Source organism: Podarcis cretensis (genome assembly GCF_951804945.1).
Source record: "Podarcis cretensis genome assembly, chromosome: 12".
NCBI lineage: Eukaryota > Metazoa > Chordata > Lepidosauria > Squamata > Lacertidae > Podarcis > Podarcis cretensis.
The window spans coordinates 50,127,730-50,152,066 of NC_137181.1; the positions used below are offsets into that span (position 1 = coordinate 50,127,730).

A 24,337-nucleotide genomic window follows, 5' to 3' on the forward strand; every position below is an offset into this window, starting at 1 on the left:
CACTAACCAAGAAATAGCACCTCGGGTTAAGAACTTTGCTTCAGGATGAGAACAGAAATCGTGCTCCGGCAGCAGCAGGAGGCCCCATTAGCTAAAGTGGTGCTTCAGGTTAAGAACAGTTTCAGGTTAAGAACGGACCTCCGGAACGAATTAAGTACGTAACCAGAAGTACCATAGGTTTTTCACCATGAGTATAGCTAGGATTTATTGGTGGAGCAGGCTTTATGTTGGGGGGAGGAGCAGAACTGAGTTATCTGCAATGCAATTGGTCAGTTAGTTTCCGTAAGTATTTTTATTTATTTACATGATGGGGGGCAGCTGCACCCCCCTGGCATGCCCATGGTTTGCACTATGCTTACAGCAGATGAACAAACAGACACCATGGAATACAGTAATTGCTGTTGCTAGCAATAGTGCAATAAACACTGGTCCTAAAGCCAGTAATGCCATTCATTTATTTGTTCATTTATGCCTGCTTTGGAGATTTCATTAGGCAAAATGATATAGCAACTGAAGGCTTCATGTTTTCACATGTTTTCAGGATTGCTCCAGGTACTAAAAGCATAATATGGTATTGTTTGAGAGTTCAATACTGCCCCAGAATGTTTAAGCTTGGTTTTAAAAATTTATCAAATGCAAAAAACAAAACAAAACCAACAACTTTAAAACCCAATCTAAAGCCTATTATTATTGCCTTGGAAACCTCTCCGTTTCATTCACACTCTCTGTTTAAATAAAGCAAATGTCCATTTGGTGCAAAAATGTCCACATGGAAACATCTTCTAAATTGAATATATTTAGCTGTATTAAATTCAATGAATCCTGCAGTTCACTGAAATACATTACATCTGTATTTTGCAGCACTATAGCATTCAGCAAGATGATTTTGGGTGTTCTGCAATGAAAATATTTGAAAGCTGTCCACCATACTGTTTCTCAGTGCCTTAAAAGGCTGGCCTATACTGTACTGTGTATCAGGAAGCAGATGTTCTGGTGTAGATTAGGTGAACAGGTGTGATGTTTCAGAGTATTTGCAATCTCTTCAAAGGAGTGGGACAACTAGCCTCATATAACCAATATGCTTAAGTTTAATTAATGCATGAAGGGGTTAATACCATAGAGTAAGCTGTCCTGCAAGGCTTAGCTATCTTAACTTTCTTAGCTTTCTTCCCTTACCTTGGGAAGAAATAGGTAATCAAGCCTATTGTTTTCCCTAGGCTGGCCTTGAGACCTTAATGAGGAACATCTGCGTTTGAGCTCATCATTCTAGAATCTTTAACAGCCTCCCACACAAACCCACAAGCTAGCCTTAAAGGCAGGCTTCCTCAAAATCGGCCCTCCAGATGTTTTGAGACTACAGTTCCCATCATCCCTGACCACTGGTCCTGCTAGCTAGGGATCATGGGAGTTGTACGCCAAAAACATCTGGAGGGCCGAGTTTGAGGAAGCCTGCTTAAAGGGAACTCTATCTCTACAGTCACTGAGGTAACGTATTTTTCCGTCTATAAGACGCCCCCATGTATAAGACACCCCCTATTTTGGGGGACTCCGATTTAAGAAAATGGGGGGAGATGGCCCCCATATATAAGATGCCCCTAAATGTTGGACATTATTTTTTAGGGAAAAAGCCTAGTCTTATACACGGAAAAATACAGTAAGTTTTACTTGCTGTGCAACTTTTCTGAAGCACATGAATCTGACCTTTGAAGAGTTTGTAAGCAAACCATTCTTTTTTTAACTTACTCAACATGTGGTTACTTGTACTACACTGGAGGAAGAGTGAAATTTTAGAACTCAGGGCATATTTTAAAGGGTCTAAAAGCCATGTGTGTGTTTTCTGTGTGTACACACACACCCCAACACTTCTTTGCATGTAAGTAAGCATATATGGGGTGGGAGCATGGAGATGAATGTACAGTTCCATCTGTTGACCTCCACGTTTGAAGGCTTGTGAAGTAGGGAGTTTCCTATACTTGTGGAAGCTCCCAGTACTGTTTAATACCCTGCAGTGGTGAAGGGGACAGAGATAGCATGCTCATCTTAACCACTCATATCTTTGCTTACATGGAAAGAAAAAGAGCCAGAGAGGGAAATGTGAAATGCAAACAAAAATGCAGATTGTTATGATTATGTTAAAGTTTAAATTGAACACCCAGGGATTACTAAATTAATTAACATCTGTAATCAACCTGCCCCTGTATTGGTTTGCTTTCCATTGTCCTACTGATTAAGGCTGCAGTCCTCATCCCTCTTACCTGGGAGGAAGCTTCCTTGAATTCAATAGGACATTTCTGAAGAGACATGATTAAGATTGCACTGCTACTCACTAAGGCTGAACTGTGCTCCTTCATGACCCCAATCCTGCAAAGTATTGTAACTAGAAGAGGACCACGACATGGTCCCCATGCTCTTTTGTAGAATATCCTGCAGGATTTCTGAAGTGCTAATCAGAAAATAGGTGGCAGCATTGAAGGGAGGTAGTAAAGTGACTCTTCTGAAGCCTCTCTCTTTTACATCTGAGGACTGTTCAATAAACCACCTCAACTGTCTGAGTCAATAACAAATTAAAGGGGCAATGCAGTGTTGAAAATGAATAGGCGAAATAAATGAGGTCATGAAATGTAGGTGCAAAGACTGCAAAAGCTACTTCAGATCAGTTCCATTGAAATGCTTTGAGTAGTTATATTAAAACAGTGCTATTAAGGTAGCTATTAAGGGTTTTTTAAAGAGCAACACACACACACACACAGAGAGAGAGAGAGAGAGAGAGAGAGAGAGAGAGAGAGAGAGAACGAACCTCTTTGAAATAGTAGGTGTGCCGGGTCACAACAGCCATTCACCCGTCAGACCAGGTAAGCAGCCATTTTGCTCGTGTTTCAATTTCTGCACACTAAATAAGACAATTAGGCTATGTAAGTGTGCATGTGTGTATATAAATGAGTGGAAAAGAAAACTGAGAAAACCCTTTTGAGGAGGAAAAGGTCTTCTATTTTTTTATGGGTGCCCTCTTGTGTATTGAAATTCCCAAAGGTGCAGTCTTTGCACCTACGAGCAAAATGGCTGCTTACCTGGTCTGACGGGTGAATGGCTGTTGTGACCCGGCACACCTACTCTGGCACCCTCCAGAGCTCTGCCATGTTGCTTGAGGCCGTTTGCTGCTCCCCCAGCTGCTGCAGAGCATCACGGGTTACCCCCAGACCCGTTTTTGAATTTTAAGCCAATCCGCAGTGGCTTGGGGTGGGGACAGGGCATCAGGAGCAGACCTGTAGTCCACAGTCTTCATTCCAGTCCACTCCCTGGCCATAAAAGCCGGCCAACTTTGCATGCTGCGGCTCGGTCGGCCCAGGAGTGCCACTCGCCCTCTATTATAGGATTGTGGTTTTTGATGCCATAACCTTTCCCTTTTCAGATTGTGCAGGCTTTTGCTATGGTTTATAATGGTCGCCATATTCAGAACCAGGAAGGAATTTCCCCTGCACTGCAGGTTTTGCCTCCCCCATTGCATTAATTACAACTTTAGGCCTTGGGCAGAATCCTTTAGTCTAACACCTACCAGGGGGTGAAGTGGTTACTCTCTCACACACCCCTTCTTGCAGAGGTGATAACAGGGTACTCCATTAGAGGGATCTGGAGGGAAGTCTCTGTCCAAAGAGTCAAAGCATGTGGCTAGCAGACCATAGAGCTTCCCTTGGCACTTGGGAGGCAGAGGTGAAGCTAGCTGCTCTGGCACCTTGAGTGGCGCACATGCTGTGTGGCGGGGTGAGCGTCCCATGGGGGGCAGGATGAGCCACCCATGGCAGGCTGCTTCCTGGGTGGTGGGGGAGGGAGCAGCGCCACTTTGCCAGCAGCCTTCCTTCCTTCCCTCTTCCTTCTGGCAGCTCGGGGGAGCCTCACCCCCCTCACCAGGAAGCAGCCTGGGAGTGGGGGGGCAACAGCACACCACCCATCCATGACTCCCGCCTCCCCCAAGCTGTCAAAATGAAGGGGGGAGGGGGAAGGCCACTGGCAAGGCGGCACAGCGTTGCCCCTCCCCCCGACGGCTCAGGGTAGGCTTGGGAGTCACGGGTGGGCGGTGGACTGAATGTCACCCCCTCAGTGATGACACCTGGGGCAACCCGCCCCTACTGCACCCCCTTCCTCTGCCCCTGCTTGGAGGTGGGGGGTCCATCTGCGTAGACCTGCATCTTGTGATGAACCCATCTTCCCAAGGGTCAGTCATGCCTCAGACCCCCAGCAGTGGGCTGAGAGAGATACATGCCCAATGCCTATGCCAAGGCTTACCTACATATGAAACGAATAAAAGTTGTGGCCATTTTAAATCCCAGAGATTGTTGTTGTGTCCTTCCCTTCTCTTAACTGGCTGGGCTCCCAGGGGCAGGGACTCAGCACCTGGGTTTGCAACTAATTCTGCTTTCCTCCTTGTTTATCACTTGTTTATCAGACAGCAAAAGGGAATGGGAATTGCAACACAACCAGTAATAGTACATATTAAGATAGTGAATATGATAGTGTAAAGCAGGGATAAGGAACCTGTGTTGGACCTTAAGTCCCATTAGCCGCAGCTGGCATGACCAGTGTTCAGGTATGAGGGGAGCCGTAAGTCCAGGGCCATGGGTTTCTCCACCCTAATGCAAAATGTCAGCAGGCATCTATATCTTGGTTCAAAATATAATACACATTAGTTTGTGCAACTGCTTCAGAATGGGGCGGAGGGAACCCAGTTGTACAAAAGCTGTTTGAAAAACAAGAATATTTAGGCTTTTTGTGTAAAAGTGCTGCAGAAATAAAGGAGGAACTTTGCACATTCCCAATTGCATGTCATTCTCTGGAGTAAAGGATGGAAAGGACATCAAGGGGAAAGGAAAAAAAAACACATTGAGAGTGCTTACAAGTAAGGTACAGAATCAAAGTGTAGGAGATGCTACTAATACGATCCCTGAAAAATGTATATTATTTCAACATGCATGAACCCTGCAATTTTATAGAATGTAAGCTGTGTTTTCCTCCTTTTGTCTAATCACTGAATGGCAAACTGGGACACTGGGGTGCTTTCACATGCCATGTTTATGCCAAGCAGCTGTCCTGTATATCTAGGAAAAACATCTGAAATATTTTATTATTCACTGCCACGAATGCTCTAAAATTACCGCTATGAATGCTCTAAACATTAAACCTGTCAGATCACAGGAAATCTCTTATGAAGAATGCTTAAAATTCAACCTTCTCTACAGTGCAAGGCTTCTTTGTTCCTACGTTGACACTTTACAACCAAAACGTAGGTGTTAGGAATATCACAACAACTTAACTCCCCATGGCCAAGGTATGCTAAATATGTTTGAAAGGATATGTCAACTTCTGCGTATGAAACTAGACATAAAGGTAGGTGGGAATTGCACAATATGTTTCTGAAACCACTAAAACATTTTATGTAGCCCATAACACATGTTCACAATGAACTGATCCAAATGTTCAGCAAGCCATGGCATACGATGCCACCTCAGAGTAAGGCTGGTTCCATCATTAGGTAGGGTGGGGCACCAGATTGTAAAATACAATTAAAGAGCATAAAATTGTCAATTATTTAGGATATACAGTCATACCTTGGAAGTTGAACGGATTGCGTTCCAGGAGTCCGTTTGACTTCCAAAACGTTTGGAAACCAAAGCGCGCCTTCTGGTTGGCTGCAGGAAGTCAGACGTTCAGGTTCCAAAGAACGTTCGCAAACTGGAACAATCACTTCCGGGTTTGCAGCATTCAGGAGCCAAAAGGTTTGACTTGCAAGGCGTTCGGAGTCCAAGGTACGACTGTACCAGGGGGAGAACATGATTCTGGTTTTGCATCTCAGGCATCAAAATACCTTGAGCCATCTCTGCTCTAGAGGTGCACAGGTGAGATTGCTTGCTTGGAAGCAACCTGACATCAAACTCTTCCTGTGTTTATTAGAGCATTATTTTATAACACTGCACATGCAAAAGATTTTCAATATGTGGGAAGACGTTAAAACATGTGATACCTCAACATGCATTCAAAGGTGTCGCTTTAACTTCAGCATTAATGAATTAGGCCTGAATTAATTCATTAATGCTGAAGTATAAATGTTAAACTGTTTCTCTTCAGTCAAATCTCTCACAAAAGTTCATATTAGAATGTACAGTATATGCAACTGGACATTCTCTATTATAACGCTACCAAATTTTGTGGGGGTGTGAGTGAGTGAGTGCATGTGAGAGAGCATGCATATATCATATCAGTGCATTAAATGAAATAAAGGAAATATACTAGTAGAATGAGGTTTAAGTGTGGGCACCTTGCTGAAGAAAAAGAGTAGCAAATAATATGTGTGATAACAGAATGCATATAAGAATGTAAAATAAAATAATAATAATAATAATAATAATAATAATAATAATAATAATAATAATTTATTATTTATACCCCGCCCATCTGGCTGGGTTTCCCCAGCCACTCTGGGCGGCTTCCAACTGAATATTAAAAACAGTACAGCATCAAACATTAAAAACTTCCCTAAAGAGGGCTGCCTTCAGTTGTCTTTTGAAAGTAAAATAGTTGTTTATTGCTTTGACATCTGCTGGGAGGGCGTTCCACAGGGCAGGCGGCACTACCAAGAAGGCCCTCTGCCTGGTTCCCTGTAACTTTACTTCTCGCAATGAGGGAACCGCCAGAAGGCCCTCGGCGCTGGATCTCAGTGTCCGGGCTGAACGATGGGAGTGGAGACGCTCCTTCAGGTATACAGGACCGAGGCCGTTTAGGGCTTTAAAGATCAGCACCTTTAAAGTAGTAATGTCAGCAGCCTTTCCCCCCATTTATACCTTCTTCTGCTGCATTATGCAGCTTCACTCTTTTGATTTCCTTCTCTCCCCTCCGCTCCCCTCATCTTGGAGCTCATGATATTATTTATGTGCTATTAACGCTCATAAATAATTTTGAATTATTTGAAAAATAAACAGAGCTTCATTTATTTAGTTTTTACTTAAAATTCCATTTAAAAATTCAATCAAACAGGGCCACTGCTATGCAAGAGCTCTGGGACTTTGACATTTCTGACAGCAGGGGATTGAAAGCTTTTGCTTCAATTTTCAATTGACCGCAGTTTGGCATTATGTCTAAAGCAGGGGGGGCAGACCCTGTAGAACATCACTATGGCATCTGGTGATTGTCAGGTCAACTTTGGCCTGCCTCGAGTGGGAGAAAGATAAAGAGCTGGCCCTCCAGATATAAATGTTTCCCAACCCCTGGTCTAAGCCGGAGGATTTTGGTAAACTATAAAGGGAATGGGGGTGGAAAGCTGTAAGGGTCGGGGGTGCGCAGAAGTGAAGTCCTTTGGCAAAGAGTGGCGGCTTTGGAAGGGTGGCAAGAGAAACAAGTAGGGGCAGTGGCCCCTATTAGAATCTTTTCTTAATTTTGTTATTGGAGAATTTGCACCATTGCTCCTGTGTACCCATTTACTCAAGAAACATTGTTCTAATAATTTATTTTTTTACCAAAAGCTAATCCTGGTTATATACACAATTCATAAATACTGCATGATGCTGTCTCAAGTCTCAAGATACGCCCCCTCCGGTTTTTCAAGAAACTGCATCCATGTTCTGCAATGTTCAGTTATAAAAGAAAGTAAATTGGTGTAAATGTACTAAATATTCCCTTGCTGACGACTGCAGCGCCTGGAGACAGACAGATTTTGTATCCACAGCAGTGACCAGAGGAGGAATGACCACCAGGAGGACTGCAGAGCGATGAAACGCCATGGTGCACCTGTAGCAGCACAACCGGACGCCTTAATCTGCTCCACTGGCAACAAAACATGTCTCTCCTATATTGGTCTCTGCAGCCACAGCAGGCTCTGTAATTCTCTGTTTGACTTCACCCCCAAAGGCACACTCCTCCATTGTCTCCTGAGATAGACAGCTGCCAACAGAAACATATATGCTGATATGCTCCGTTTATTTCATCTGAAATAAAACCAAGCTTGGCAGGAAGGCAAGCTGAGTTGCTTCATAGATCTCGTTTCCTTGACGCTGGAGGAAAAGGGAATGATTTTCTATTTTAGCCAGAGCCTATGCAGAGTTTCATGCCAAGAGTACCAATCATGGATTCACTGTTTTTTATCCAAGTTACACAATCCATTTGTGCTGCATTATATACTGAAATATAAGGAACGGTTTGGAAGAAAATAGCAAGGTTTGTGGTTAAACTCTCCAAAATTACAATATGAAATGCCCCTTTTGATTCCTGTGGAAAAAAACAGGAATTTTTAATTGATGTTGCTGCCCCTGATTGCTAAAGCACATTAATAACAAAGGAGGTGTTCGTTTACTGTTGTTATTCACAGCCAGCAATGTCTCCAAGTCTGGAAAATTTCCAGTGTTAATTATCTCCATTAATAAGATACCAATGCCAGTCATAACATTTCAGTTTATTTCTAAAGAAGGGTAAATATAGTTTTGGACGAAAGACTTGAAAGGAAACGTAAAAGCATAACAAGGGACTGTTGGAGCAGACCAAAGGCTACCTGGTGTAGCATCCAGTTCTCACAGTGGCCAACCAGAAGTTTATAGGAAGCTTACAAGCAGAAAATGAGCACAATAAAACATTTTCATTCACCACCTTAGAAGACACAGATTTTAAAAAAAACTCCTTTGTGAGAAAGGGCTGGATAAAAATCTATGATTGGTAAAAGTAGCCCTTAGTCTGGATCATAATTCACCGAGCCTTAACTCCAGGATATATTTATAATGCCAACATTCAGCCACAGATAACAAAATATGAAAATAAAAGCACAAACCTTTGAATATCCTCCTCCACATACCTACTGAAATTTACAGTCTTTTGCAACTACTTGATATAAGTCATCCTTTGTGGTCTGATGGCCGTGTGTTGAGGAACAAGAGGCCATTCCATGTGTCCACAAAGCTGAACTACAAAGTTTGCTCGACAACCAAGGGACAGAATAACATTTCTGGCACATCACTGCTAAGTGCTAACCTATGTATTCAGTTTTCTTTATAGGAGCTCCTGATTAAGCCCAGATCACCACGGGCAGGAAGCCAATTAGTACAGCCATGTGGATTTCTAACTGCCACAACACACAGAGAAGTTATTTGAATCGGTCATGAGGGATATATCAGAGAGAGCAGTGGGAGGGAAGCGATAAGCCCCCTTACTTTAGAGGTTACTTTAAACTACCTCATTTAAACCTGCATTTTAAAAGCTAAACATCCTTTGCTGTTTTAATTTTGCATTCTACTACTACTAGAGCTTTGTATATTAAAAGGTGTGGGTTTTGACCTGCTCCCTCTGAAATCAGAGTGCAATATTCCCTGCCCATGATTTCCATTTTCAGAAGAATATTCTCTGCACACCGCACAGTATCAGGGCACAAGGATGCGCCAACCCTGTTTGAAATTACTCTCCCCATGGCGGCTGTTTGCATGTGACCAGCAACTGCTGTGCATCACATCGAATGGCCTATTTTCTCCACGCTGCTTCAAGGCAGGGCCATGGAGAAAAGCCACTCCATGTACTTAGCGAGCTGTTGCACATAAACAGCTCATCATGTAGACACAGGCCCCATGGGAAGCAATTTAACACAGTCTCAACGTTTCATCCATTCAGTGTACACGAGCCCTCAATATTTGGTCTAAAGAAGTTACGAATATATTGCTTCCTGCTACCTAATGGGATACTAATTGTTTTAAGTGTATGGTTTCGCCATATGGAGAATATGCTTATTCAGTTGGGCAGCAAAGTATTGCTGGAACCTTAAAAAAAATCCCATATAAGGCATACTCTCATCTACTGCTTTTAGACATACAGTGCAATTGTCTATAAATGTTACGTGTAAGGACATTTCATACATCATTTAAGCATCTGAAGAGAAACTGAAGTACAAGAGGATACAGTGACACAACTTTGTACTGGTGACTTCTGAAACCATTAGTGATAGCCATGTGTGCTATTTCTGACCTTTTATTTTAAGCGGCACAGAGAACATTCTCCTACTGTCCTCCTGAAGTGCCAGAATATTTATGTAACAAAAAGGCTACCTTCAAGGGCGGACTTTGGACTCTTCTTGCCCCTTACGAGGCAAAAAATTGGCACCACCACCCCTGCCGCCTGCTTTCCGTTCTGTTCAATTCACTATGTCACAGTTGCAACAACCTACGGCACCTCTGAGGCTCAGAGTCCAATGTGGTGGGAACTCGTTGCACTGCCCTAAATACGCCTCTGCTACCTTCTCTCCCTGCCCTCCCCATATCTAACAACAACCCTGTGTCAGTAGGTAGACTTTATGCTTTATTCTGTCACCATTTAATTGTGCCTTAATCCCCAGAGACTAATCTTTCACCTTTTCAGGAGTGGAATGCGTGTTTCTCCTAATTTTTTATTCTTTTTAAAGCAGGCAAAGTGAGTTCCCCAGCTAATTTTTGAAGAGCTCCTATTTTCACTTAGGAGCAGGGCTTCAGAACTAATAATACAAATACACTGATGATTTGAAGTAGATTACATTGCAGCCGAGAGGGCACTAAGTCCACTTAGACTGCAATTCCTAAACACAAAAACTTGAGAGTAAGTCTCTCTGAACTAAGTAGACATCGGTGGACTTGCATTGCAACGTACATAACTAATAAAGTAGCTTTCTTCAGTCCAACTTTTAAATTGGTTTTAAATTGGTTTTAATGTCTTCTTTTTGCTTCTCCCACTTCAATCTTACATGCTGTTTTAGTGTAAATCAGGTTTTCTTTTTTATTGAAGAGTGTTAGGGGTGCTCTTGAATTAAAGGTCATTTGCCATGACCCCGAATCATAGAATCATAGAATTTTATAGCTGCAAGGGACCCCAACTACAACTCTACAATCTCAACTAAAGCATCCATGGCATGCAGAAGAAAAGGCCTGAGAGGAAAGCAGAGAAAAGCATTTTAAATTTCCATTATTGAAGCCAAATCTAGATGATTACCTAATGGATTAAGCAATTAAAGTAACATTTGAAAAAGGCAGTCAAGGAAAGGTAACTATTTTACATAGATAAGTCCTTAATCGATACAACTCCAATGCAAAAGCAAGCAAACAAAACCACTCTGGATCACAACATACTGAGTGCAGCTAAGGAGAATAACAATTATCTTATCTGAAAGAAAACAATCTGCTTATCACAAAACGTCTATGAATGTATCTTCCATTGCAAGACCATAACAGTACAACATGCATAATTTAAACACAGATTCTGCATATGTTCAAACATTTTTTTCCAGAACTTTGCAAGACACAATAAAGGTGGATAATGACTGTGCAGTTTCAGCAGAGAATACTGCAAGCAGTACATTTACAAGGTTTTCTAAAGCACCAAGAGGCCAACTTTTTCCTATTGTTTTTCCCCCATACGACTTTGTGCTAAGTGCACAACAGTCCCTGGGAGAGCGAAGAGTGAATAACTGAAGACAAAGCCTTCCACAGGCAGCCTGGGAAGAAGAACTGATAGACTTTGTGTTATTGATAAGGCAGGCTGACTGTCTCCAGGTCTCAGTTGTGTTTTATATCAAAATAAACCAGTAGTAAATAGCAATGCCTCTTCTTACTGGAAGCTTCTATTACAGCAAACTGTAACTGACTTAATCCCAGTATATTTTTTAAAAAAATGGGAGTGGGAATAACACTCAGATTCATCAACTGAATGTGGCTGTCATGTTTCAGTTCTAATGCATTCTAAACTTTTGCTCATTTTTGATAGGCCAGTTCACACCATTTAAGCCAATACTGAGAGAAGTGTATAAAAGTGTATAAAAGAAAAAGAAAAACAAATCAAGAAAGACATTAATAAATAACAAAAGAGATGGAGCTGAGAAAGCATCTACCCAAGATTCTACCCAGTGTCTGAATAACAGTGTATTTAAAGTACTTGGTTCCTTCTGGTTTGTGTGTAATAAGAAGCAGCTAAAATGTCAGAAGCAATGGAACATTCAGTAAGGGGAACAATTACTTGAATTTATTCATGAAATTTAAATTATCTTGTTCTATTTATGTTGTCTTGAGTAAACAGATAAAGATTAACTGTTTTTAAATCACAAAATAACAAAGAGTTGATCCTTCACAGAAAAAACTTGACTCAACTGTACAAAAACTTATGTCTGCATATGACAACGCACTTGGAGCTGTGAGAAGGTATACTAAATAGAGTGTTTTGCCCGAGGCTGGTAGTTGGTGTTTGAAGACCCATTTTTATGTTGAGTGCCAGCTGTGCAAAGAGACAGTCCTCTGCACCAGTGGCAGCACATCATCTTTTGAGTAGGTGAGGCTGCCTCCCTTTCCAACCACAGCACATTGCAGCCCGATGCAGCACCCAAATGCAGGGGTCAAGCGCTTTAAAAAGTCTTCCTGTACCACTGAGAGACCATTTCCCCACCAAAAGCACCTGAAGTGGTTGCTTTCATGTGCTGCATCCCTGACTTTTAAAGCACTTACGAAAGAAAATGTAACTTTAACCATGCCATGGTTCGCCCCACTGAGAAATATCAGCCATTCTCTCTACGCACGCATGGACAAAAGGAAGGCATCCCGTGCGAGAGAGTAAGGTAAGCTTGACTTCCAGTCAAAGCACCTCCCATTGAATCCATGCATTTTAAGGGAATGTGGATGCATTGTCATGACAAATAAAGCAAGAAATACATCAAAGTTTTTGAAACATTAGGGAATGTTTGCTTCTAGTTGCATGCAATCTGGTTTAAAATTTTTTTTTAAAATCAACATATAAACCCAAATTACATCTTTCACTAAAACTGAAAAAATATATCTTTCAGCCACACAAATGTAGGAGTTTAATATGGGCCTGAGCTTCTTAGCACTTTCCACTATTTCCAATGGTGTGGCTCAGTCCTACGTTCCAAAGAGAAACAAGGCATCAGTGACGGTCTCACCTCACCAATGCCTCTGTCGATTTGAGTTAGCACTGAAGATTAGCTTGGATAACCAAAATCAATAAGCACAATGATGCAGTTACATTTAATTGTATTTTTCTCTCTTCCCCCATCCTTAGGGAGAGCGCTACCCTTCAAACAACGTTAGGGGTGCTGCAGGGATAATAGACATACAGTATTCTGTGCATGCCATGGCAGAATGAACCGCTCATGGCTCCCTTCAATCATAGCACATCACAGAAATAATGCTTTAAATGAATGTGAGAATCAGCTGTTAAAAAGGGATAGGTCAAGTCAGAATGGAATGATGGAAGATGTGACTATTAACAGAGCACAGGTCTCCTATCTCCAAGTATTTGTACAACTGTGGGGATGCTTTAAAATGACACTGTGAAGCTGCTAAAAGAGGAAATAGCATTATTGTATTCATTTGAATGTATTTACAGTATTTCTTAAATGCCCTTCATCAAAATATTTCAGGGTGGTATACGAAAGTACAGGTAAAATTCACACAGAAGTCTAATTTAAAACCAACAAATATACTTAACAAAATACAAGAGGACAAAAAAAACCCAACACCCAACAAATCCAAAGCTAAAAGCAGGAAATAATACCATTTCCCTTAAAAAAAATATACAATTAAAATGTCTGGGCAAACAGGAAGGATTTCAATTGGCACTAAAAAACTTGTAATGTTGGTATCAGGCATGCTTCCTTAGGGGGAGTATTCCAAAATTGCGGCAGCAACAGTGAAAAGCTTCTTTCCTTTGTTAAAGTAAAAGCCCAGTTCACATGTCACAGCAAGCTGGAAAACCACATTTTACTGTGAATAAGCACTATACTATTACACACTGCTGAACTGCTCCTGTTTCACTTCACCCTGGAGCCAGGAGAAGAGAATCACAATACTTATGGTTTGATTCACTTAAACCATGATCAGGAAGCCAATAGCAAAGTTTGGCTTCAGAGCATGGTTTGCTTGGAGAGAAACAAACCATGAACTTGCTTCACACACCAAACCCTTGTGGTTTGCTGCTTCCAGTTCCCTGAATGGTAGAGTGAAATAGCAGTGATTTGGATTGCGGATGCAGTCATATAGTGAACATCTGCTAAAGAGGGTAGTTGGAACATGGGCTTTCCCAAAGATCTTATGGCAAAGGCAGGCTAGCATGGGTCAAGGCGGTTCCTTCAGGTATTCAAATAATGCTACCTGTTCGTTATGCACATAGGGCACCACACTTTGTAGAACTTTTATGGGACTTTGCACGAAGAAGTATCTGAAGAAGGTGCATGCACATGAAAGCTCATACCAACAACAAACTTAGTTGGTCTCTAAGGTGCTACTGGAAGGAATTTTTTAAAATATTGTTTTATCACAGTTGCCAATACAGAGATTTCAGATGTTTCTCTAACCCTGTTAAGCTGATTTGACATTTGGTCAAAGCAACTTGAAAACAAAGCTTGGCGAAAAGAAAAGAAAAGAAAAGAAAAGAAAAGAAAAGAAAAGAAAAGAAAAGAAAGGAGATGAGCCATATGTTTCATGAATGAAGCAAGATTAATAGAAGAATGAGTAGGAATCTCCAGAGAAGCAATGGACTAACAAGTCACACAGCAAAATGTTGTTTGAATGGAGTAAAATGTGTGTCTCTGTCTCATCTGTGTCAACGGCTTGCAATTTAAAATAAAAAATAAAAAAGGTCAGAAGAAGGCACCAAGCCTGTTATTTATTAGTATCACAAAATGCACTCACCTAGCTTGCTGGCAAACACTGCAGAGCCAACCTTTCTCCTTCCTTTGATAGGAGCTGCAGTTCTTGCAGATGTTGTATTTGCAATCCTGGCACTGCCGCTTGGTATTGATGAGAAACGTAAAAGGGGAGCAGCAACGCATGCAGCAGTGCTCGTTAAACCTCTGCTGCTTGGAGAGAATGCTGCACTTGTTACCCTCTTCATCGAGCTTCTGCTTCATTTCACTGGAACCCCAGAAGAAAGAAACAAAAGAGAGAGAATCAAAATAATGCCGTTTCCATTCACCAATCGGACCAGTCTTCAGTAGCACAGGGACAGACCCTCCAAGTGTCCCTCAGATTAACAGAAGCCATCCTGATTTCTGATTTGATCCCGGAAAGTCCCGCTTTTCATTAGGATGTCCCTATTTTCATCAGAGGGTATGGCATGAGTACTCAGGGCCATGTTAAGCATATGCACTGCAGGGGTGCAAAAATCCGCCCGAGGCTCCCCCAGGTTGCCCAGAGTCCTCGACCCTTTTTTAGAGAGCTGACACCACGCTTATCTCTGCTCAGGAAAAAAAAACAGGAAACATAAGGAGCCCAGCACAGCAAACCAGCCTGAGGCATCAGCATTGGCGGCTGAGTGAAGCCGGGCACTTTGTGGTGTAAGCAACGTGCGCTGGGTGGGCCTCTCTATGGCCCTACGCCAATCCCAGGTGCGCAGGAGGTCGGAGCCAGCCGGCCACCTCAGCGCCTTGCTTGCTTGCTTGCTCACCCCTGAACTCACGGCACATAGCCGCCCGCAGCAGAAGAGCCTGACGCAGCGCTTTGACCACTGGGCGGGCTCTTCCCTGGACTCCCAACTCTTGGGCCCCAGACTCTTGGCTTGGCACCCCTGAAAGCCCAGTGCCCGGCACCCCTGGTGCCTATGGTTAAGACGGCCCTGCGAGTACTACAGGTTTGAGGGACCCCTGGGGCAAGCTTTCATGGGGGGGGGGGCTCTCCAATTCATGCTGCCCTGGTGGCCATTCCCAGGTTCTCTACCCTGCCAATGCCATGCCTGCTCCTTTGCTTGCTTGGCAGCCCCACACTCCTGCGCTGCACTGCCATCCACCCAAGGGCAGGATCACCCTTCCTTTCGCAGGCTTGTTGTTGTTGTCTCACCTGAATGTTCTAGTCCAAGTATTCATCAACCCAAGCTTGTTGGCTTACCCATCTAGGCAACAGGCTGGCTGTCCGCTTCCCATCTGAAAATGGCACCCAGAGGATGTGCAAAGAGAACTACTCTATATTACATAGCATTGTTGCCTTCCCATTTCCTCTAAGATCCATTTTCAAATTGGCAGCTGGTGCTGATGATCTCTTAAAAAAACCACACCCTGTGGCACCTCCCACCCACCCCACATGCTTTGTGTGTAGGTGGGCAATATCAGGTTTTCATCGTCATGGTATATCACCAGCTAAACATCACAATATACTGATACATCACAATGTCTGAAATAAGGAGGCATTGCAAGAGGCTGCCTTCATGGTTTTCACTGCATCGTGATTTTTGCCAGCGCCTGCTCTTGTGATTTTCTGCCCCATGCATGAGGCAAGGGAGGGCAGAGCCAAAAGAGTTAACAGGGGCTGCAGGAGTTGAGGCAAGCATTTGTGGCTTTCCCCGCAACATTATTTTTGCATAACGCGCGCACACACACACACGTACAATGCATCTTGGAATGCTATTTTCACTAACATATGCCTTTCTATGCACATTTCCCCCCAATATACTCATTTTTCTACACATTATTTGGTTGGAGTACTGAATTGCAAAAATTTGGAGAAGTGTGAATTTTGAAGGACAACTGTGTTTCACTTCACTTCTCGCTTGGGGAAGTGTGAGTTAGGTTTCTTTGCATTAAAATGTAAACAGAACTGAATTGCTCCCTTATTCCTGGATTAGATTTAATGAGAAACTCTTAAAAACTATACTGGAATGTTGTTTTAGAATCACAAATCTGTGAGGTATAGTTATTTTTAGTCAATACTCCCCCACCCCATGCCTTGAGGAGGGATAAATGAGGTCTACTGCAATGTGCTTTGAAGATTCCAGAAGCCTAGAAGCAGTGAGCCATTAAACTTTAAAGAGCCTAGCTACATTCTCTAAAGAAGTTATAAAGGTTTAATGCCAGTTTATGTAATGTTTATATAATGTCATATATTATTGCTCTTTTGTTTAATGCTCTCTAGTGGTGTCCTTCATTTCCATTTGAGTGGCCCCTGCTTTTATAATTTCCAAAACTTGTATTTTATATTTCCCACAGTACTAGCCTAATAAACCACACTATCAGTCTGTGTTACACATGGCAGTCACTTTCCTCCTTGCTGATTAACAAAGGACTGTCTTCTCTGCCAAAGCAAGCATCCTGAAGCCCTGAGAAACGTAATGCAGTAAGGGGACAAAGTAGCAACTGGTCTCTCTAATGTAGTTGCAGTAGTAGTAGTAATAATCATCATAACTTATTATTTATACCCCACCCATCTGGCTGGGTTTCCCCAGCCACTCTTTTTTAATTACCTTGATGACATTATTGATTTCATCTTCATAGCCTCAGAATCTATTCACACCTCTGCTCTTTCCTTCGCAGAACATTTCAACCATTTGCTGCATTAGGTCAACAAACAACGGGAGAGAGCTAGTCTGAGAATGCTACCTGCTATCCTGCCAAATGTTTACCTCAACGTTTCTAGTGTAATGCTATCTGTCTGTCTGTCTACAGTTTGCCAGATCCCAGAGCAGGATACAAACACATTTAAATGCATAACAATACCATAAAACAGGAGGTGATAACAAATCCATATGAGATAAACCATCCGCATTATAACCAACATGCTAAGTTCTAATTAATGCATGAAGGGGTTAAGACCATAGAGTAAGTTGGTGTGCCCAGCATAGTTATGTCTCTCTCACCTCACCTTGGGTGGATGGGTTATCAAGCCTTTGTTCTACCCATGTTAACCTTACCAGCAAGGAGGTCTAAGATGAATGCTCCAAGCTTAGACCGCATGACTTAAGCAGGCCTCCCCCCCCTCCCCCCCGCACCAAGGAACCTGTGTCTTTTGCCTAAGGATACAAACCAGGGTAACAGCTGCGGCAGGTATTTCCAGACATGGGGAATCAGCCATATTTTTGTTTCTTCTTCCCAAGCAGATTTGGTGTAGTCTGGCAGCTGCATAACACCTACATGGTCTCATTTGAATGTGTGCAAATTCCTTCCACATTCCTACTTAAGTCTTTTACAAGATGTAGAGTCCAGCCAGCTCCCACCTTACCACCGCTTTGGTTACCATCTAGCCCGATGAAGAATTCTGAATAACTCAAAAGCTTGCAAAATATTTTGTGTCATTTTGGTTGGCTTAATGAAAGTATTGCTCCAATATGGATTTTGGAATCGGCTGATTCTGAAAGCACTACACTTAAAAAAAACTAAAAAAAAACTTTTAGGATAAATAGACTAAGAGAAATACACTTTAATTAAACGTGCCAGAAACGTTTACTGTATAGAACTTATCTGTGAGTAGGCTTTACAGAAATATCGTGGCAACTGGCAAGGGCACTGCTAGTTGTTAATTCAGTGTATTAAATACTCTGAGGAACCCATGTTCTAATTCCGTTGCCAGCTAATTGAGAAAAAAACACAATGCACCCTTTGAGAATATGAAAGCCGGAAGTTATTTGCATCTGTCTCTGGCACTAATTGCACTAAGAAAAACATGGAAGGAAATCTGGCATTCGTAATGCACTGAGCATAGCAGCAATAGAATTCATGGTCCCAGGTAATATAGTGTGAAGGCACCTGAGTGAGAAGCTACCACCTGAACAGAAGTTAAATAGTTCTGTTCAGTGCTTGGATGACTGCCATGGAATCACATGTATGGTGCTTGGGTCTCCCTACTGAAGAAAGGTGGGAAATAAATGTAAGGAAATAACAATGCTGTTTTATGGTTACATTATGACACTATTCATAATTTGGATTTATTCTAACAGAGGAACACAACTTGCATCCTAATGAATAATGAACAGTGGAAACTCACTTTCTAGAAAACATCCCTAGACAGTGCAGAGTTGGAATTGTAGGAATAAAACAGAAGATAAGTCTTCAACATTTGAAATGATAAAATATTTATTTCCTCTACTTCTAAAACTCCCCAGATTTATTATTTAATCAGCAGAACAGAGGGGATATTTGTTAAAGTTCAAAGAATAACAGATGCATCAAGGAAAGTGGTAAGTTATGCAAATTGGACAAACATTTCAAATTACGCACTGTGATTGCCGCTACTCAGTTTTAAAAAGACTGCACAAATAAAAATGCCCCCCCCCCCGAATATTTATTTTATATTTGTCTCATCTGGTTTCATGAACTGATCAAAGTTTGCTTTTTAATTTCACATTGCTAAATTAAGCTCACCTTTAAAATCAACAGGGGCAAAAATTAATGTAATTTATTGCATGTTGAGATGGCATGTGAGATTAATTCACACTGAAGTCTAGTTCACATAAACAACAGATGAGGTGTTAAAACTGTGCCTGGATGACTCCACTTCAAAGGGAGATGGGAAATTGCATGATTGAATGCTTTCCCAGGAGAAATATTTCCTGTTCTCATAAAGTGGGTAATTCACACATGTAACCCTGACACCCAATTTCAGATCTTTTGACCTTGAACCTCCAGAATGTGGCACCTCAAGTGTGACAACCAAGATAAATCAAAAGTAATTTTATCCTTTCGAAAGGGAAATACCATACTTATTAAAAGATGTAACATGGGATCAATAAACACAGACTTCATAAGCTACACACTAACAATAGGCTAAATTTAAAAGGGTTTGCAACTAGTAAGAGTTAAAACTAATCATATAGCCTATGAGGTCTAGGACCACTAGGAACATCTAGTTCAACCCTCTGCAATGCAGGAATTGTTTCCCCAAAGTGGGGCTTGAACCCAGGAATAAGCAAAATACAGGGTGGTTCAATTCACCTTAACACACAGAACCTAATAGTAGTATTTGCTGGCACTGTATATATGCACAGAGTACACACTCTGACAAATGCAAGAGGAAATAAATATATCTAATCTTTGGGCTATTTCTTATATGGGGTAGAAACTGGTTTAAAATGCTCCATTAGATGTACAATTTTAAAAGCAAATAGCTCTTAATGCATTTTCCCTTGAGCCTCAACATTTCATTATGATTTACTGTCAAAACTGGAGTTTGCTTTCCATTGCCTTGTGGAACCCTCTGGCAGTGGGGCAGCATACAAAGATGAAAATGAGATTGCTATCATACAATAAAAAGTTTCAAAAAAGTAATAAAGCCATAGCCGCACATCTTCAGCAACTTCATTTGCTAGAAAATGTTGGTATTTATCATGAGCACCTAGTATGGAATCAAGTACAAGTATTTATTTAGATTTATAGTTTTATTTGAATGCCCGTGGCTAAAATATCTCATGGTCCAAGTGTGGCTTCCAACAATATGCTGGGCTACAGACTAGCCTCAAACTCACACAAGACTGCGGCTCAAGTATGCTGCTCAAACGTTACATGGTTCATGGAAGGAGTGCAGTTCACATGGGAAGTTAATTTGTGCTAAGTGGCCTCCAACATATCATTGGATTAAAGTTATAGAATTTTTATTTCTTCCTCCTCTTTGTCTCCTTTTCCTCTTTCTCCTTTGCTCCCTTTTCTTTGCTCCTTACTTCTAGTTTATGGTTTGAAATATTGATTTGAGGATCTCTTTGTTCAATGATAGATAGGGCTATGAAGAATTCAATATCCAAAAGGTTCCTTTCCCCATCATTTTTTCCTTTTTCCTTTGGCTGGTGCTTTCCCATAGAAGTAGAGGATATTGTTAGGAAATAATGGTGTATGATAGCCCTTAGGCCTCTCCCTTTGTATGCTGAATGCATGATCTACTCTGTTTTGGAAAGGTGTTTGTCTGTTGGTCCATATTCCCACCCATCTGCCTCCTCATATGTAGATATTCAAATGCCTTTCACAATATTGCCATCCAAACTGTCACAAGGGTTCCAGAGATGGAGCAGCCATTTTTCGTCTACATTTGGAAATGTGGAAATGGTTGGAGACCACTTTGAATCAAGATGACGAACCAAACAGTTCCAAACTCTAACAATTTGGACATCTTTGAAGATATTGTCACCCAATTTAGCACCAATAAGCCAATTTCCAAAGATGGAGAAGGATTGAGATAGCACTGGATGCCGTTTTGAATCAAGATTGTGGGCTGAACCTTTCAAAACTGTGCTGATTTTAATCAAATTTGACAGTAATCTAATAGGGTTGTGTACCATATTCATATAAAGCCTTACTTCTGAAACAAATTGGGCAGATTTGGGTAGATCCAGGCTTGGGCTAAAGACTTTCAGCTAATGAGCAGAGGGTACAATATTGGTGGCTGCAGGGGTCTTAGTCACCAACATGTTACCCACAAGGAGCGCACTGGGGAAGTAGACTACTGTAATAAGTTTAAAAACAGCTATTATTATTATTTCCAAAATAAAAAAATCAGACTATTTGTATTAAGCAAAGTGATTGGGAATGCACTGGGAAGTATGGAATAACAATTGCTTGACATGATGTTGTACAACCTCTCCTCAGAAACAAATCAGAATGAATGCTCAGTAGACAATGGACATCGTATAATCTCCCAACAAAGCTTCTGCAAACTAATCAGGCTGAATGCTCTGGGCGAATACAGCCAATATTGCAAATGGGGAAGACTGCTTTTCAAAACTTTCCTGGGTTTCCAACTTGTGCAAAATTTGATAAGAACCCACCCTCTGTTGCAGCCAGGTTTTGTTGCTGCCACACTTAGTACCACCAGCAGCATTATGTAAGTATTCATTTCTATAAATATTAATAAGTGAATTTGGTGGGACAATAATTGTTCAGGTTTGTCCAATAATTTGCAATGGTACATGTGATGGGATGATGAGCTGCTTGTGCGTAAAGCTTAGTCCCTCAGAGTTTGCTCAACTTAGCAAGGCTCTGTTTTTAGCGGAGCCCTTAAGCATGGCTCCCTCAGTCGCTGGCAGAATCCGACAGTGGGCGTTTACGGAATCTACTCCAGCATAAAAGCTCCTTGACGGAAACACGTCGTCTAGATTCTCGGCGCGACAGTTTCCGGCGAGGAGTGGGTGTACCTATGGGAGGACCTGAGACTTCTCCGCTGTTATCGCTGGAAGACTCCCTGAGCCATTCCTTCGTCTCTCTCTCTCCCTGATCTCCCACTCTCCCCCTGCTGCTGCCTTCCGCCTCTGAGTCTCTCCTGACTTCTGAGAGCCCCTCCACCGCCTGTCTTTCCGATGGCAGTTCCCTGACAGTACAATAGTGAGTCACAGTGGATGTGCCACACAAGAATTTTTATATCATTTCATAGCATAAAATTGTCCTGCAGCAGTGGTTTAACATTTCAAGTGATGTGGTAGACTAAAAGCATTTATTATGTAATGTACAGACATTATGTGAATCTCATGATTTGAGTAATGATTAAAGCATCCTTAAAAACTGAAAATAAATGAAGGGGAAACATGAGAGCAACCACTGTCAAATATAGCTTTCGGGTTTGGCATGTTTCTTGCAAATAGAAAGGAACAGAGATCTCTAGAGCTACTCTGATAGTCTGAGTGCAATATACCAGCAAATTGGCTGGGCAGGTGCCAAGCCTTACAGATTCCATATGGCTCAGTACCGAGAGAGATAAACTTTAATGCAGCCTCCAGAAAAGAGAATAAAAATATTCAGTTTCTTCTTGATGCACAGAAATCAAGTAACTTATTTCTAATCAGAGCCTCTGCAAGATTTACCATCCCAAGGTTCATCACAGAACTGATTTCCAAGAAGCCAAGTTATTATTTGTTTGGTGCAACCATTATATACCTTCCTGATAAATGCTTAATCAAATAGTCCAAAAGTAGGTGATCCTATAATGGTCACTATTATGCCCAGTGGCTGTAGGCTTCTGCAGTGTTTATCACAGTTCTACTACTGATAAGAACTGTAGAGAAGTAGGGTAGGGCGACTTAAACCCGTCCCCAACTTTTGGGTGGACATTTCTAGGTTTATGGTATTTGATCCAGAAACATTGGTGAGGTATATAGCTAATCCACAAACGGCTCCTTAGAAACCTTTAAACTAGGGTATATGGCATGCAGCACAGATACCCAATATGCTAACACTAATGTTCAAAATGCATTCTGTAGGGACTTGGATATGCCAAGCTGATATTAATGTTAGTGCAGGCAAAGATACCTGCTAAAACAAGTGTTTTCTTTTTGAAATCAACTCCACTCTCCAGAATAGAACCATCTACTTCTTCTGAGTGCTACATTCTGGCCTCTAATACTAACCTTATTGGAAAGTTTATATTTTCTAAGACAAAGCTGGTTGTACAGTAATTAAGGAAAATAACATCTGTACATTAATCATATGGTTTGAGCGATGCCAAACTAGTTCTCAGGGTGATGTATTTAATGGAATATTCATCTCTGCTGTCAAAACAAAATAAAAAAATTCCTTCCAGTAGCACCTTAAAGACCAACTAAGTTAGTTCTTGGTATGAGCTTTCATGTGCATGCACACTTCTTCAGATACACAGTATCCATTAGTGCAGAGTGAGAGAAGGGGGGCTAGGTGCAATTTGGGAACCATGGGCAGACACCCTTTTCCTCCTAAGATACATTACCAAGGAATCAAAGTCTGAGATCACTCTCAGATTCCATACTGCTACTCCCATATGAGCAACCCTAAAGACTTAATGTCGAGGGGAGGTGGAAATGTTCTATGGGAATTCTCAGCTAAGCTTTTTCATCAATTGCCTTAGAAATTTCTTCTACAATCAAATGCAAGAGTGGACATTTCAGTTCACATTCAGCTGCCTTTCAGCTCAGATCTCATCCGGCCTTTGGCAATTTATGGTTGAAGATGTGCCTTGACACAGAAACAAACAAAAATACATTGCAGGATAGGTTTCAGCAGTTTTGGGGGGATAAATGATATACATTGTTAGATGCTGAAAATCCAACAGCAGAACCACTAAACATATAGGATAGTTTTCCATTTTGACCCCTTACACAAAACACCACTTGAGCAAGACAAAGTAACTAGCCTATAAAGCCTGGATTAATGACTAATACTTTTCACTGAATTATGACAGTGTATACAATACTATTTTTCCTTTCAAAACTCAATGCTGGGCTTGTTACAAAACAAAACAAAAAAGTGAACTGCAGAAAGGGATTAACAGGCACATGATAACAACTAAATAAGGTAAAAACCCAGCTTTCCTGCTTGGTCAGCCTCCGAACAAATTAGGTCATCCAAGAAATGCCAAGAAAGTTACATTATACATCGTGCTTGCAAGGCTAGAAGACAGGTACCAGTGGTCATCCTCACCAAAGAAATCACCATACAAAGAATGGGCATTATGCAGAACTTAATAACGAATGCAGGAAAATAAATGGTCAGTTGTGGTGATAATGACCTCTTTAAAAAAATCACCCCTGCCTTCTCTCCGCATTGAAAGCAGCTCACACATTTAGTATACTGGAAACGTACTGAATAACAAGAAGGAATAAAATAGATTAAGGCTGCAAGCTTAACAATGTCTAC

General features: G+C 41.5%; 1 protein-coding gene across 7 annotated transcripts in view; it reads right to left on the reverse strand.

Annotated features, from left to right (window-relative positions):
- The window catches only part of MYRIP (myosin VIIA and Rab interacting protein), a 159,387-nt gene that overhangs the window by 64,014 nt on the left and 71,036 nt on the right, over positions 1 to 24,337 (reverse strand). For all 7 annotated transcript variants that reach the window (XM_079947216.1, XM_079947220.1, XM_079947215.1 and 4 more), the window contains exon 3: positions 14,682 to 14,903. In XM_079947216.1, coding sequence (XP_079803342.1) covers positions 14,682 to 14,903 — 222 coding nt within the window. The remainder of the gene's footprint in view (positions 1 to 14,681; positions 14,904 to 24,337) is intronic.